This window comes from Dipodomys ordii, unplaced genomic scaffold, assembly GCF_000151885.1.
Source record: "Dipodomys ordii isolate 6190 unplaced genomic scaffold, Dord_2.0 Scaffold118, whole genome shotgun sequence".
Taxonomy (NCBI): Eukaryota; Metazoa; Chordata; class Mammalia; order Rodentia; family Heteromyidae; genus Dipodomys; species Dipodomys ordii.
The window spans coordinates 490,389-507,050 of NW_012267334.1; the positions used below are offsets into that span (position 1 = coordinate 490,389).

Consider the following 16,662-nt stretch of genomic DNA (forward strand, 5'->3'; position numbering starts at 1 on the left):
CTTCCTTCCTTCCTTCCTTCCTTCCTTCCTTCCTTCCTTCCTTCCTTCCTTCTCTTTCTTTCCTTCTCTTTCTTTTATTTCTTTCCAGTCCTGGGCTTGAACTCAGGGCCTGGGCATTGTCCCTGAGCTTCTTTTGCTCAAGGCTAGCTCTCTACCACTTGAGCCACAGTGCCACTTCTGGCCTTTTTTGTTTATGTGGCACTGAGGAGTGGAACCCAGGGCTTCATTCATGCTAGGCAAGCACTCTACCACTGAGCCACCTTCCCAGCCTGGAAGAATATTTTCTAAATTCCAAAATTCCAATGTCTCTGAATCTTCAAGCTCCTTAGGGTCAAGACTAGTTTGCTTCTGGGGCCAGTGCTGGGAGCATCCAGCCCTGGTGTGGAACCTGGGGTGGTTTTCTATTAGGTGGACCAGGATCGTCCATCGGGACGTCCATCACCTATTGCTGCCATGTCGTCTGGAGAAGCCCGCGGCGGTCCTGGCTGCGGTCCAGCCTTTCAGGCGGATGCTTGGCCTTGTACTGCAGGTCACCAGCTTGGCCTTCACACCGTGGGCAGCAACTGGGACTGAGGAAACGCAGCCAGCAACCTGCCCACGTGTCGGAGGATGCGCCTCTCACTGCCTTAGCCTTGGCGCTCCAGCAGGCCCGGAGGGCCACTGGGAAGCCTATGGTACCTCATGCCCGGTAACAGGAGCCCTGAAGGGTGTAAGGAGCCCCAGAGTGAGAGCTCCCCTCCGTGCTGGGACAGGCCTGTGGGTGGAGGAGGGCTTTGCTCCAAGATCCTGCACCCAGAGGGATCCTCAGGTTGTCAGGTCTGCTTAGGCACCGTGGTGTGGGAGCATTTGATGTGCCAGCTGCCCTGGATGCTTCCGGGGGTGGAGGGGTGCTCAGGAGCTGCTAGTGGTCCTTCAGCTGTACCCCTCTTCAAAACATGATCGTTGGCCCTCAGCACAGAACCAGTAGACACTGTCTGGGTTTTAAGACTTCTGGGGACAGTGCCAGCCTTCTGGGGTGGGGGCTAGTATTTCAGGGATGGTCAGAGAGCGGGTTGGCTTCCTGGAGGAAGGTACTGTTGTTTGGGGTCAGTAGCTTGTATAGTAGAGTGAGGATGAGTCCCCCCACGGATGGGCACAGGGAGCCCTACGTCCTATGTTGAACCAAGGGCTGTCTGTCCAGCAGGAAGAAGCACATTTCTGACAGCTGTTAACATTTCAAATTTAAGAACAAAAAATACAAATTCCTGCTTGGCGCCAGTGGTTCACGCCAGTAATCCTAGCTTCTCTGGAGGCTGAGATCTGCGGATCCCGGTTCAGAGCCAGCCCAGGCAGGAATGTCCGTGAGACTCTCCAATTAACCACCAGAAAACCGGAAGTGTCACTGAGTCTCAAGTGGTAGAGTTCTAGGCTTGAGCTGAAGAGCTCAGGGACAGTGCTCGGGCTCAGAGTTCAAGCTCCATGACAGACAAAACAACAACAACAACAGACTGTCTTTCCAAGTGGCTGTGCTATTAGCATGTCCACACCATTGGTGGAATTCTTTTTTCTTTTTTTAAATATATTTTATTGTAAAAATACTGTACAGAGGCGTTACAGTTACATGAGTAAGGTAATGAGTACGTTTCCTGTTGAGCATTGATGCCTCCTCCTTTGTTTTTCCCCAGCCATCCTTTCCCTCCCACTGGAACACCTTCTCTTCCCCCCCACAAGTTGTAAAGTTCATTTTCAACATAGTGGCTTGTACATCTCGTTGTTACAATGGGTCAACCTGTACCCCTATTTATACATTTTGTTTTTATCCTTCCCCTCCCCAAATTAGAAAAGTTTGTAGGGCACCTACATCTTGTATATGCCATGGGAGAGGAATATACCAAAGAAACAAAAAAATCACACCATACATTATAAATACATTAAACAACAGCAAGAAAGAAAAAACCATTTGTGTCCCTCTCTTGGGGTTCATTTCACTTAACATCATCTTTTATGGTCATATGTACATGGCTTTTGACCTTTTCTGCTTGTCCTAAATTTATACTAGTTATTGCAAATAAGGGAAACCATGGGACCTATGTTTCTTTGGGCCTGGCTTACTTCACTTAATATAATTTTTTCCAAGTCTTTCCATTTCTTAATGTCATTCTTTCTGATAGAGGCATAGAATTTATATGTGTGTGTGTGTGTGTGTGTGTGTATGTGTGTGTGTGTGTGTGTGTATACCACATTTGATCCAATCACTACTGAAGGGCATCTGGGTTGGTTCCATATCTTAGCTATGGTAAACAAGGCTGCTGGTAGCTTTAGTATGGCCTTGTTTGTGCTCATTTGGGTAAATGCCCAAAAGTAGGACTGCTGGGTCACAGGGAGCTCTATGTGGAGTCTTTTGAGGAACCAACCTACTGCTTTCCAAAGTGGTTGACCAAGTTTACACTCCAACCAACAATGCAGTAGGGTTCCCTTCTGGCCACATCCCATTGGTGGACTTCTTGTTGCTCTGTCTAGCCAGCATTTGGTGGTCAGTTCTTTGGATTGGGCCATTGTAAGAGGTGTGCCATGGTCCCTTATTGTTTTAATTTATATTTCCCTTATATGGTGTGAACCATTTTTACATGTTATTTTGCACCTATAAATGTATTTTGGCTATTTTTTAACATCTGTAGTACATTTCCTTAATTGGGTTGTTTTTTTTGTTTGTTTGTTTTTGTCAGTCATTGGGCTTGAACTCTGCTCTTCAGCTCAAGGCTAGCACTCTAACACTTAAGCTACAAAGCCACTTCTGATGGTTTATTGGAGATAAGAGTTTCGAGGGAGGGGTGCTCACGCCTGTAATCCTAGCTACTCAGGAGGCTGAGATCTGAGGGTCGAGGTTCAATGCTGGCCTGGGCAGGAAAGTCCGTGAGACTCTTATCTCCAATAAACCACTAGAAAACCGCAAGTGGTGCTGTGGCTCAAGCAGTAGAATGCTCACCTTGAGCTGAAGAGCTGAGGGACAGCGCCCAGGCCCAGAGTTCAAGCCCCACGACCAACAACAAAAAAAAAGGTTCACGGAGTTTCCTGCCCGGGCTGGCTTTGAACCATGGTCCTCAGATCTCAGCTTCCTGTGTAGCTAGGATGACAGACATGAGCTACCGGCGCCCGGCTGTTTGTTTTTGTTTTTGTTGGTCTTTGCTGGAACTCAGGCCTGGTCACTGTCCCCAAACTCATTATTCAAGGCTAGCATTCTACTACTTTGAATACTTCCAGTTTTCTGGTGGTTCATTGGAGCTAGAAGTCTCACAGACTTTTCTTCCTGGGTTGGCTTTGAACCAAAATCTGTAGATCTCAGCTTCCTGAGTAGCTGGGATTATGGCGTGAGCCGCCAGTGCCTGGCAGTAAAGTGATTTTTTTGGTGGTTGAGGCAGGTGAATCACTGGAAGCCAAGAGTTCAAGGCTAGTCTGAGCAACACAGAAAGACATGGTCTCAAAAAGAAGCCAGCTTTTATAATGCTTAGGGTTTTTGGTGTGTGGTTTTTTTTTTTTTTTTGGTGCCAGTCTTGGGGTTTGAACTTAGGGCCTGGGTCCTGTTTCTAAACTTCTTTTGGCTCAAGGCTAGCACTCCACCACTTGAACCACAGCTCCACTTCCAGCTTTTTTTTTTTTTTTTTTGTAATTTCTTGGAGATGAGCGTCCCACAGACTTTTCTGCCTGGGCTGGCTTTGAACTGTGATCTTCCGATCTCAGCCTCCTAAGTAGGATTATAGGCCTGAACCACCAATGCTTGGCTAGTTATTAGTTACATACATACTCTTGGAAAAGCTTGTTGGGAATGATTAGACCTTGGGCCCTAAGCGGGAAACGGCTCCGGAGGTGCCGGGGTGCTTGCTTCTCCCCAGCAGCACGGCCCATGGTGTGGATGAGAGTGAATACCACCGTGTTCTTTCCTCAGATTCTGACTCTGGCTCAGATATGGACGATGGTGTGCTAACCGGAGAGACACAGTGCAAAAAGACGGGGGTAAACCAGAGTGGGAGCAGGCAGCCACACGGCTCTGGCCTTGGGAAGTTACAGCTCTTGGAATTTCACACACCGTCCCTGCCACCAGTGTGTACCTGTACCTGCACACACAGTGGGATGTGGGCCTGGCCTCGGGCAGGAGAGATCAGCCTCCGTCTGGCACAGTGAGAGTCGCCACCAGGGCCCTCCAGTGTGCTAACCTCAGCACAGGAAGTAGCATTCTGGACCCTTGCTAGTCTTCAGGACAGACCTGTGGTTGTATTCTCAGGCCCTGTCCTGCTACTGACCAGTGAGCACATCAGATAGTGCTTTGGCTCTGCTGTTCTGGACAGGTACACTAGCCTCCAGCACTTGGTTGTCCCCACATAGAAGCAGCCTGGACAGCCTTCACTTACTCCTCTGGTTTAGTGTAGGTATAGTTCTGTGCCTCGGCAGTGGTTTGCTGTCTGACCACGCCCCACTCGTTTACTGTAGGTATAGTTCTGTGCCTGGGCAGTGGTTTGCTGTCTGACCACGGCCCACTCCACGCGCATGCTAGGCACCCTCAGTGCCTGCAGCCTTGTCGTATGGACAGTTCTGCGCTCCACCTTTTCTTGAGTCCTAACCTCTAGGCTCAGCCACAGCCTCTGCGCTGCTGCCTAGACCAGGCCCTTGTGCTTCTGTGGGAGGGAGGCATACTAATAAAGGTGCCAGGGCTCTTTGAGGGCCTCCGAGAGCCTCCACCGAAAGTGAAGGGCCACATCCATGTTTTGCAGTATCCACGCGCACCGGCTATCCCGTTGCTGGGGCAGCAGGAGGATATCCACCGAAGTGTGCGCTACCAAGCAGACAGCACCCTTACCCCATGGACCCAGCGTTGCGTCCGGCAGGCTGACGGCACCCTCATCGTGGGCCTGGGCCGGCAGGCTGACGGCACCCTCATCCTGGGCCTGGGCCGGCAGGCTGACGGCACCCTCATCGTGGGCCTGGGCCGGCAGGCTGACGGCACCCTCATCGTGGGCCTGGGCCGGCAGGCTGACGGCACCCTCATCGTGGGCCTGGGCCGGCAGGCTGACGGCACCCTCATCCTGGGCCTGGGCTGGCAGGAGCCAGCGTGAGGAGGTGAGCGCACTCCCTCCTCAGAGTCCTGCTTCTCCGTCCTTACAAGCAGCATTCCCAGAACTCGGGGGGCCTGCTGGCTGTGGGGCACGACACTGTAGCACACTTCTCAGTGTTCGCCTCCCGGGCTCTAGCACAACCCAGCGGGTGCCACGTGGCTCCCTGTTAAAACATCATAGATATTATATAAAATGCTATCCCATGTTTAAGATTTTATTGAAATAGTGCCTTATTTTATATCATTCTGGAATTTCCTTTTTCCTAATGGTTTTGAGTTTGTCCATCCATTTATATGGGTGGATTTTTTTTTTTTTTTTGGTCGGTTGTGGGGCCTGAACTCTGGGCCTGGGCGCTGTCCCTCAGCTCTTCAGCTCTATCACTTGAGCCACAGCACCACTTCCAGCTTTTTCTGCTGAGGAATTGAACCCAGGGCTCATGCATGCTAGGCAAGTACTCTACCACTGAGCCACCTTCCCAGCCCTGAGGGTGGATTTTTAGCTAGTCTTTTTTTTTTTTTTTGGCCAGTCTTGGGATTAAACTCAGGGCCTGGGCACTGTCCCTGATCCTCTCTGTGCTCAAGGCTAGCAGTCTACCATTTGAGCCACAGTGCTACTTCCAGCTTTTTCTATTGATAGAGTACTGAGGAATCGAACCCAGGGCTTTGTGCATGCTAGCTGAGCACCCTACCACTGAGCCACAGTCCCAGCCTCCATTCATTTGTATACTATTTGGTTTCCTATTTGTGAGCACTCGACAGAAGGCATTGGCTCATGTGTCCTCAGTCAGTGGACTGTGAGGTTACTGTTCAGAAACGACATGTACACAGTGCCTTCCGATATCCAAGAGCCGCTGCCCAGCGATGTGCCTTCATGCTTACCAGATGGTGCCAGGTTGCTTTCCTGGTTCATGCTCAGTTTTCTTTGTGTGCGGCTGCAGGTAGAGCCACAGGGCTTCATCCCTGCCCTGCCCAGTACTGCCCTTCCTCAGCCTGCTTCTCTTCTCCAACTCTGTGGTGTGATGGGTTACGCTTCCCACCTCCTCTCTGTTCCACTGTTCTGCCCTCATCTTTGGCTTCTGCCCAGCCTGTTTAATCCTTGTCTCTGCTGTATCCTCCTATTCTTCAGGAGTGATGCTCTCCTGCGAGGGTAAGTACCTGGAAGAGATCGTAGTGTGTCCCCTGTCCTCGCACTTGCTTCCCTGAGCCTGACTGCCGGCACACACGGGCAGAGGCTGTGGTCAGAGCACCTCTCCCCAGAGAGGCCCACTGGTCACAAAACCAGGGAGCCGCTCATTGAACCCACCCAAGGCTTTCTGTTGTGTGTGGGGCCCGAAAACAGGACAGTTTCCAATGCAGATCTTGGTGGCAGGCCTGTGCTGATCTTGGCTCTGCCATGCCCTCAGTCCTGAGACTAACCTGAGCTAGCTGACTGGGCTCTGCTCCCCCCAGCTGGAGCGGACGCTGGAGAACACAGCCATGCGTGCCCAGAGACGGCTGACCCTACTGCACAGGAAGAGGGGCCTGCGCCAGCCCACGCCATGCAGCGGCTCAACACGCAGAGCTGGTGCTCTGGCCACCTGCACCTCCGCTGCCCACGCCATGTCTTCTCCAGGAGGAGCTTGCCCAAGCTGGTGAGACCTGGTGGGCTTGGCCCCAACTGCATCCTCCTCTGATCTCTTACCTCGTGGCTTGTGCATTCAGAATCATCTCCCTCTTTCTGTTGCCCAGCATTGGAGCTCTGTGAGCTCTGGTTCGGAAGCTTGCCTCTGCTGCTTCTGAACTCTCTACAAGTCTGTTTGCTTGACCATGACTTTGGTTTTCTTGGGCCCCCGAAGAGTCCTGTGTCCCGCAGATGAGGGGAGGTTCATCCTGGTGGAGCCTGGGGACCAGTGGATCCAGAAAGATGGGACTGACGGGTCAGGAGGTAACCAGGGACTAAGCTGAAGATGTCACTTTCAGCAGAGACCCCCCCTCACCCCACCCAGCAGAAGCTGACGCACCCTTGGTACCTCTTCCCGAGAGGGCCCTTGGTCCACCGGCCCAGAGGGGAGGTGGGGAGGGATCACTGGGGCTGTCCACATGCCTCATCTTAGTGACAGTGTCTTGGCAGCCGCATCTCTAGCTAGACCTGGCAGGGTCACTCCTGTGGGAACACCTCCGAGGGGCTTGCATAGTCTAGCGGCTCAGCATTTCCTCCGGGCAAACTTGCTCTCTCCTCAGCGACCCTAGGTTGCCTGTGGGCAAGTGCCATGTGTTCTGGGGAGGAGAGGACCGTCGGTGAGGAGCGAAGAGGCCCCCAGCAGTGAGGACGAATAGGGTGCTGGCTAGGTTTCTGCACAAGCATGTCATCTTTCGGCTCCTCTCAGGTGGAGATGGACGCGTGTGTCTTCCAGAGGCCTCCAGACCGGCACTTGGACCTCTCCCGCTTGGCACAGGTGCTGACGGGCAATGCCATCGCCTTGGTTCTTGGAGGAGGGGGTGCAAGGCGAGCCCTGCGGCCAGGTGCCGCTCCACTTGCATGTGCAGGCGATGGTTACCCCACAGGTGACAGGAGCGGGGGTGGGGGAGGCCACAAATGGAGAGACCCTACGAGCACAGCGGGCCTAAGAGTGCAGCGGGCCTAAGAGCGCAGCGGGCCTACGAGCGCAGCGGGCCTAAGAGCACAGCGGGCCTACGAGCACAGAGACCCTAAGAGCACAGCGGGCCTACGAGCACAGCGGGCCTACGAGCACAGAGACCCTAAGAGCACAGCGGGCCTAAGAGCACAGCGGGCCTGCGAGCACAGCGGGCCTACGAGTGCAGCGGGCTCTGTCCTCTTCAGGAGATCCCACGCGGGGCGGGTGCGGCTGGCTTCTGAAGCCCTGGGTGCACATGTGCGGGCAGACCCAGAATGCACAGGGTTTGTTGTTGCCAACTGGATAAAAGACAATGTGTCTCAGATCGTCTTTGCTTAGAAGCGCTGACTTGCTGGTTAGCCACTGCTGACTCTTCTTCTGAAAACCGTCTGTTCTTTTCTTTGCCAGTGTCCCCAGTGGGATCCCAGTGAGCTTCTGTGTTAACAGTGCTGTATAGATTCTCACAAACTGGACACGTTTAAAGGATTCATTGCCCAAATAGTTCCTACCTTGAGTTGTTGCCTGACTCTTGCCACCCCTCTTCTGAACCTAAAGGGAAATGGAGGCTAGGCGCGTGTGTGACAGGGTGAGACCCTGTGCATGATGCTGCCCTCCCCAGGAGCTGGCCCGCCAAGGCCCTGTCCTGGGCACCGCGGCGGCCTGGCGGGGTAGGCGGGAGCGGGTGCTGTACAGAGCCAAGGCCTCCCAGCTCCGACACCCCACTCTGCCTGATAGCACTGTGCTCACTCAGTTGGGATCCCAGGGTCTGGAAGCCCTCCGCCTCATCTTCCCCTGTGCCTTATGACACTTGTACGTTTAGAAGACTGGTCTGGAGGGAGAGAGGCTCACGTCCTCCCTGTGGATCCAGAGAGCAGGGAATTAGAGCAATTAGATCTAAACCCTTGCCTGGCATCTGGGCTAGATTGACTGCATTTTGAATTATAATGGCCTTTTTAAGATTCTGTGCATTCATTTTTGCCTGTTCTGGGGTTTGTACAAAGGGCCTCCAATTTGCTTGTCTTGTGTTGCACGGCACCGGCACCTTTGGTCCATACCTCTATCTTGTTTTGTTTTTACCAGTCCTGGGGCTTGAACTCAGCCTGAGAGCCATCTCTGAGCTGCTTTTGCTCAAGGGCAAGCACTCTACCACTTGAGCCACAATGCCACTTCTGGCCTTTTTGAGTAGTTTATTGGAGATAAGAGTGTCATGGGCTTTCCTACCCAGGCTGACTTCGAACCATGATCCAGATCTCAGCTCCCTGAGTAGCTAGGATTACAGGCATGAACCACTGGCACCTGGCTCAGCCTTTTTTTGTGATCATTTTGGTGATAGAGTCTGAAGGACTTTTCTTCTTGGGCTGCCTTCAAACCCACATTCTTGATCTCAGCCTCCCAAGTAGCCCGCATTACAACGTGAGCCACTGGTGCCAAGCTGAAAACAGCATGTTAATCAAGGTACACTTAAAAGTCATGTGATTCTGTAAGGCATACTAAAAAAAAAAAAAAAAAGCATTCCTCTGTCTATCCCAACCACAGTGCCAAACCTAGAGATTTCCCAGAAATATTCACTTCCAGTTGTTTTTTTTTTTGTGGTCAGCTGCTTCTCTGCATTTCTAAATAGTATTCCTATGGGACTAATTGTGTGGCCTTTTTGGTTTTAGATAATTGACTTCCTAGCCCTTTAATATATGGCTTGTGTTAGTCTGTGCACCTCTTCATCATGTGTCTGTTGTTCTACCTCCTACCCCTATTTACAGTCCCTACTTGTCCAGCCATGGCTTAGCTCTGAAAGAGTCACACCACCATGATGTCACACAGCCAGCGCTGGCTGGACACGTAGGGACTATTCTAGGAGCCTCATGTGTCCTTTTATCTTCCTTCTTTACTGAACAGACTGATGTACACGTGACGGATGTGTACATGTGCTGTGTTCACCTACTCCTTTGTTGATGAGCACTGATTGTCTGCCTCTACCTCTCAGCTCCTCGGGTACTTCAAGTACGGTTGTGTTTGAGATACCTGTGTCTGGAGTCTCTGTTGTCTGGTTTTCCTGTGGGTCCACTTTTGCTGTCTGTTCTCCCCCTTCCCCTGGCCTTATGGTCATGCAGTCTTTTCTTCTGGTAATGACTGGTAGTTTTTCGGCTCAGTAGCACACATTTGGCATGAAGGTGGTAACGATTATTTGAGGCTCTGGATGGTAACTTCAGTCTGGGTTTGAAGATACTCTGCGCTGGGTTCCTGGTTTCTGTGAGGCCAGTCCTTGTCCAGTTTGCCCTTCTAGGTATTTACTAGGACCTCTCCTTTTCAGCCTGTTGGCGTCCCAAGTGTTTATGGGTAGAAGAGCTCCCACAGTGGTGCTCCCTGGCTGTGTTCCTCCTCCCCATCTCAGACCAGAGTCTCCTCAGCATCTCCAGATAGAAGAATTTTAAATTACGTTGAGATTTCCTCTCTGAGCCAGCATCTTTGCAGCATTGTGTAGGAACTGAGGAGGGACGTGCAGGCAGCCATGGGCAGCAGACTCTAGGTCATATGGAGGGGCACAGCTCTGCGGCTGGCCTGGAAATACTTCCCTGTGTTTCTGCTGGTGAAGAGGCTGTGCCCAAGTGGGCGTTCTCAGGCCCCTGGCAGAATGTGGCATCCCTGTGGACATGGTTGGAGGGACCTCTGTTGGGGCCTTCATGGGCGCCCTGTATTCTGAGGAGCGGAGCTACAGCAGATGTAGGTCTGGGCCAAGCAGTGGGCAGCGGTGAATCCAGCGTCACGGATTTGCAGGGCTCATCGGAGTCCCGGGAAGGAAAGGGTGCGGCTAGGGTAGGAGATGGTCTGAGGTCCATTGTGGGAAATGATCTAGTGGGGACCAGGTCCCCGCTGGGGGAGGTCACTGAGGGACAGCATGGTTAGACATTGCTACTGCAGGAGGAGGTGGTGTTACAATCCCCGTAAATGATAGTTTGGGGACGGGGGCAGCAGAGGCCTAGGACTGGTCGGGAGTGGAGAGCAGTAAGGTGGAGGAAGGGAGGCCCGGCCTGGAGTGAGCAGCTTCAGATCAGCTTTGGGGGTCAGTCCAGCAGGCTTGGGAGTCCCCTCATTGCCTGGTCCTTGCCCTGGGTGATTTAGGAGGGGAGAGCATTACCGAGGCATGAATCAGACCATGGAGGGGTGGGGCGCAGGCTGCGTACCACAGCGAAGATGTGAGCTACTTTGACCAGTAGCCTGGCCTCGTCATAAATGGATGCCAGAATGCAACATCAGGTACAGAATCAAAGGCAACGCCAGCTGCCCAGCAGGCAGGCGGCTCACTGCCCTCCTGCCCGGGCTGCTCCTGTGAAGTAAATGGTGCCTTGCTGAAACCATGCGTGGGATCAAACGCAGTCGTGTTCTACTTTTTAAAGGAAAAAAATTGGTGATGCTCTATGTTTAAGCTGAGGAATGGACTGTCTGCTGCATTCCCAAGGACGCTGACATCCCGATTCTTCTCTGTCATGTCTGTCCATCACCCCTTCGTGTGACCATCAAGAGAGAGGGCCTCTGGGTACCCTGCACCTTAGTGATGTGGCAGTGGTCTCTAGGGATGCCCCCCCCCCAGCAGTGACTGCAGGGGACGGTGGCATAGGACAGCTCAGTGAGCAACCATGGCTGAGACCAGCTCAGGGCCTGAGGAAGATCCCCTCCCTTCCCTCCCCTGCGGGTCTAGGAGAAGCCTGGGCAGGTTGGGCTGGCCCTTCCACCATCCTGAATGGAGCTGTGTGTCCCTCCCAGGGATCTCTTGCTGGCCAGGATGGTCGTGGAGCTGTGCACCTGCCTAGTTGCCATGTGGTGAGCTGGTGCAGTGGGGCTGAGCAGGGCTTCCTTGAGAACGGATTGAGGCCCTGCATGGCATCTCCAAGTTCTCTGTGTCTCTGTTGGGTTGATCACTCAATTGTCTTCAAACAGGGAGGTTCCTCACGCTACATGAGAAATGAGCTCTGGACTGAGAGCAGTTCTTGCTGCTGGCCCTCCTGCATTTGTTGCTCTACCTTGCCTGGAGCTATCTGTGCCAAGCCGGCAGATCTAGCTGGACCCTCAGGGCAGGAGGGTGCTCTAGAACTCTCTAAAGCCGGGCTGGTAAATCCTGCCCGAGAACGAGAAGGGACGTGGGACCCGGGACCTGGGCTCCATGGGAAGGTGTCCCATCTTTTAGGCCTCCACTCACTTTGCGTCTCAAGCCACGGCACATGTGCTCCTAGGGTCCGATGATCTGGGCTGAGGGTGTTCCCACGCTGGAGGCCTGAGCATACATACGCTCCTCTGCTGCTCTAGCCAGGGCGCGTGAGCCCTTTGTAGAGGTCTCCTGTGTCTCCAGAGCATGACATCGATGATGAAGACCATGCTGGACCTGCCCTACCCAATCACGTCCGCGTTCTCTGGGGCTGGCTTCAACAGCAGCAGCTGCAGCATCTTCTGGAACCAGCAGATCGAGGTGCACTGCCCAGAGATGCCCTCAGGATAACAACTACATGGGGCTTTTGTGTCTGCTCAGGACCCTCCCATCCCTCTTTACCCTCCTTACCAGGCCTTGGGCAAGCCTGGTCAGTGCAGAGTGGGGAGGAGCCCAGGAGAGCTCCCCCCCGACCTGTCCTCCCCCAGGACCTGTGGGGGGGAGCCCAGGAGAGCTCCCCCGACCTGTCCTCCCCCCCAGGACCTGTGGGGGGGGAGGAGGAGAGCTCCCCCCAACCTGTCCTCCCCCAGGACCTGTGGGGGGGGAGGAGCCCAGGAGAGCTCCCCCCAACCTGTCCTCCCCCAGGACCTGTGGGGGGAGCACAGGAGAGCTCCCCCCGACCTGTCCTCCCCCCCAGGACCTGTGGGGGGAGCACAGGAGAGCTCCCCCCGACCTGTCCTCCCCCCCAGGACCTGTGGGGGGGGAGGAGCACAGGAGAGCTCCCCCCGACCTGTCCTCCCCCAGGACCTGTGGGGGGAGCACAGGAGAGCTCCCCCCGACCTGTCCTCCCCCCGACCTGTCCTCCCCCCGACCTGTCCTCCCCCAGGACCTGTGGGGGGGGAGGAGCCCAGGAGAGCTCCCCCCGACCCGTCCCCCCCCAGGACCTGTGGGGGGGAGCCCAGGAGAGCTCCCCCCGACCTGTCCTCCCCCCCAGGACCTGTGTGGGGGGAGGAGCCCAGGAGAGCTCCCCCCGACCCGTCCCCCCCCCAGGACCTGTGGGGGGGGAGCCCAGGAGAGCTCCCCCCGACCTGTCCTCCCCCCGACCTGTCCTCCCCCAGGACCTGTGGGGGGGGAGGAGCTCAGGAGAGCTCCCCCCGACCCGTCCCCCCCCAGGACCTGTGGGGGGGAGCCCAGGAGAGCTCCCCCGACCTGTCCTCCCCCCCCAGGCCCTGTGGCTTCCCTACGTTGGCATCACTGCTGACATCACAGCCTCTGCCGAGCGCCTACACAGAGGGTAAGCACCCCTCCCAGCAGGCTGGCCAGCAGGTGGGCTAGGGCATGAACAGGCCCAGGAGGGTGGACAGGAAAGGCAGCCGTCCTGTGAGGTTGTGGAGGGTGTGAGGGCCTTACAAAGGAAGCAAGGGTCACAGACAGGGAGGGTAGAGGACGTCCTGCCTTGGACTCCGGACATGAGGAGCAGGACAGACGGACCTGGGGGAGGGGGCGGATAGAGATGAGGGCTAAGTCTGATGTCTAGCGACCCTGCGTAAGTTCCTTCAGGGATGAGGGGTCCCTGTAGTGGTGGGTGGTCTGGCTACTGAGCCTGCTGCCCGCCCTGGAGGTGAGACCATCCGCTCTCAGACTGACCAAGGCGAGACAGGACAGGAGCCCACCGTGGGCAGGCCCAGGCCTCCCTCTCCCCTTCACCAGGCCCTCTAACCTCCCAGGCTCTCGGTGGAGGGGTGTGTGTGCCAGCATGTCCCTCTTGGGCTACAGGCCCCCCTCTGCGACCCCAAGGATGGACACCTGCTGATAGATGGGGTACACCAACAACCTCCCGGGTTCTGCAGAGAGTAGGCCAGTACCCACGGCTCCGTGGCCACGCTGCCCTGCCTGCCTGCCTGCCGCCCCCGTCAGGAAGGCTGGGGCGGCACACGTTTTCCTCAGAGTGTGCCAAGGGAAAATGTCAGGCTGCAGCAGAGCACAGAAACATGCACGCATGTGCACACGCATGCGTGTGTACAGTCTACCACCAGCATATGGTTCTGCCTGCTAGCACAGCAGCACACAGAGCAAAGGCCAAGTAGACAACTAGAAGCAATTACGTTCCATCTGTACCCACAGTCAGGAACCAACAGACGGCAGGTGTGTGTGCTGCCAGACCTGTAACCCACTAGACCACAGGGCCAAAACAGTTCTGCTGCGCGTGACTGCCCCATGGCTGGAACACAGGGACTTCCTGCTCCATGAGCCCAGGAGGGATGCTGGGGACCTCAGGGCCTCGGGAGGGAGGGCCTGGCTCGACACCCCTCCCCCAGTTCTGCCTCACCCCCTGGTCTGCTGCGGCCTCTATCCCCTGGCTCTGGTGACCTCCTGTTCTCATAGTGGATGTGGCCAGATCCATGTGAGCAGCCGGGACAAGACAAACCTTACAAATTACAGTGATGCCCTGTCCGGGTAGTGGCTGCTTTGGAAACGGTGGAACCCTTTGGCCACAAAAGTCAAGGGAAAGTGGTACCAGATGCACCTCAGTGGCCTCCCTCGGCTGTGTGCGCTGCGTCGGGCAGCTAGAGATGGTGAAGAATAGCTACTGTGAGTACCTGCGCCCCCTGTCGGCGGTGCAGCACCCTGGACTCCTGTGAGTACCTGCGCCCCCTGTCGACGGTGCAGCACCCTGGACTCCTGTGAGTACCTGCGCCCCCTGTCTGCGGTGCAGCACCCTGGACTCCTGTGAGTACCTGCGCCCCCTGTCTGCGGTGCAGCACCCTGGACTCCTGTGAGTACCTGCGCCCCCTGTCGGCGGTGCAGCACCCTGGACTCCTGTGAGTACCTGCGCCCCCTGTCGGCGGTGCAGCACCCTGGACTCCTGTGAGTACCTGCGCCCTGTCGGCGGTGCAGCACCCTGGACTCCTGTGAGTACCTGCGCCCCCTGTCTGCGGTGCAGCACCCTGGACTCCTGTGAGTACCTGCGCCCCCTGTCTGCGGTGCAGCACCCTGGACTTTGTCAGGTCTGAGATCTGTGTGAGTGTCAGCTGGTGGTGCAGGGGCTGAGCGTAGCTGGTGGAGGTCTGCGCTGACGGCTGCCCCTCAACCTGAGCGCGTGAGAAGGGGCCGGCTCCTCACCTCCTCACAGCTCCCTGCTCTGTGCACAGGAAGTGGGATACCAGCATGGACGAATGGTGTTTGGGATCTGGGTTCGGAATGGTGTGCTAGAGAAGATGCTTCAAGACCAGCAGGGGACGAGCAAGAGGAAGGCCTGCGCGGTGGGAGAGGGCAGGGTCTCCTCTGAGGATGTGGGGCCGTGGGTCTGGTCCAGCCGAGGTCCACCTTGGACCGTGTTGGTGTGCTTGCGTGCTCACCCCAGCCTCTGGGTGGCCTGCACTGGAGAGCACACTGAGCAGAGGCTTCTCTCTGCCGTGCTTCAGGTCCTCACCTGCCCCAATGCCTCTTTCACGGACCTTGCTGAGACTGGGTCACGCATTGAGCCAGCCAAGGCAGCTGCCATGGTTGGTGAGTTGGACGCTCAGGGAGGGGCCTGCACAGGGCCTGGCTAGATCCAAGCTGCCCCACGGGCCTTCATTCTTGCCCTGGACGAAGTTACCCACATTTGGGCTACGGCAGCCAGTACTGCCCCATTCTGTGAAGACCCTGAGACCCGTGGGCTGGCACAGGTCTCCACAGCCGTGGGCAGCTCCCCCAGGCCTCTCATTCACACCGTAGACTGGAGGGAAAGCCACCTCAGCCTCCCGGGCCCAGCAGGGGATGGGGTGCAGACTGCCCAACTGCAAAGCCTGCAAGGACAGAGTGGCCGGATCCATGCAGAGGCTCTGCAGTGGGGGCTGTTGGCCAGTGGCCCACCCCACAGCAAAACAACATGTCCTGAGAGGTGCCCTTGAGGCTGTCCATAGCAAGAGGACCCAGACACTGAGCCTTCCGTGTGCTGGCCAGGGCACAGCGTCTGCCCATGGAGGCCTGTTACAGGCATCAGCCCCAGATCTGGTTGAAAGTGCGTGAAGAGGGCCAGCTCCTTCCATGTCTTTGTGGAGGACCCCCCAGTATTGGGGCGGAGGCTTCCCACGGCAAAGACATGTCTTGTGCCTCGGTGCCTGGCCTGCAGCAGCCGTTTCTGGCAGCCCGTGGCGGATGGCTGTCTTGTGGGAGAGGAGAAGCAAGTCTGTGGGCCTCCATTTCAGCCGTGACACAGCCAGCCCCCTGGGGAGGGGACCGCGCTGCCCTGCCTTCTGCTCCAGAGTCTGACTTCCAGACTGAGCGCGAGGAGGTGCCAGGTGTCCCCTGCGCGGGGAGGAGCTCCTCCAGGGCCGGCCTCCTGCGTGGCCCACCTGAGGGCCACCCTGGGCGTGTGCTCGGGTCACCGGGCCGCGGGGCCCAGGGCCAGCCTCGCAGGCCTGGGCGACCCTCTGGTTTGCTCCCAGGAGGAGGGGCCCCTCCCTGGGCGCCAGGACCCCCCGGACCCCCGCGCTTCCCCCACCCCACACATGCCCCGGGGCCTTTGCTGGACTGCCCGAGCGCGGCCCCCTCCCGCCCGCGAGGCCATTCCCCGGCCGGGCACAGGCGCGGGCGCAGGCCGGTGTCCCGCTTCCCCGGGTCCCGGGCTGGGTCCGGAGACCGGCGTGGGCTGGTCACTAAAGTTCCACCGGCGACCGGTGGTCGTGACAAGAGCAGGGTGGCCCGGCCATGTGGCCCAGGCCAGGCATGCAGGGTGCGCTGCCCCCCCCCAAGGCGAGCCCCCAGTACCCACGGCTCCGTGGCCACGCTGCCCTGCCTTCTGCTCCAGAGTCTGACTTCCAGACTGAGCGCGAGGA

At 56.5% G+C, this 16,662-nt stretch overlaps 1 protein-coding gene across 1 annotated transcript in view; it reads left to right on the forward strand.

The window, feature by feature from the left end:
- Pnpla7 (patatin-like phospholipase domain containing 7) overlaps positions 1-16,662 on the forward strand; it is a 59,612-nt gene that overhangs the window by 41,369 nt on the left and 1,581 nt on the right. Inside the window, 23 exon segments of the mRNA XM_013029326.1 lie at positions 359-393; positions 530-598; positions 601-643; positions 4,239-4,322; positions 4,746-4,768; positions 4,771-4,895; positions 5,076-5,091; positions 6,534-6,593; positions 6,596-6,717; positions 7,453-7,571; positions 10,292-10,425; positions 10,428-10,447; positions 12,044-12,160; positions 13,066-13,133; positions 13,550-13,620; positions 13,623-13,656; positions 13,658-13,696; positions 14,225-14,344; positions 14,346-14,462; positions 14,830-14,860; positions 14,992-15,102; positions 15,265-15,349; positions 16,090-16,207. Coding sequence (XP_012884780.1) covers positions 359-393; positions 530-598; positions 601-643; positions 4,239-4,322; positions 4,746-4,768; positions 4,771-4,895; positions 5,076-5,091; positions 6,534-6,593; positions 6,596-6,717; positions 7,453-7,571; positions 10,292-10,425; positions 10,428-10,447; positions 12,044-12,160; positions 13,066-13,133; positions 13,550-13,620; positions 13,623-13,656; positions 13,658-13,696; positions 14,225-14,344; positions 14,346-14,462; positions 14,830-14,860; positions 14,992-15,102; positions 15,265-15,349; positions 16,090-16,207 — 1,761 coding nt within the window.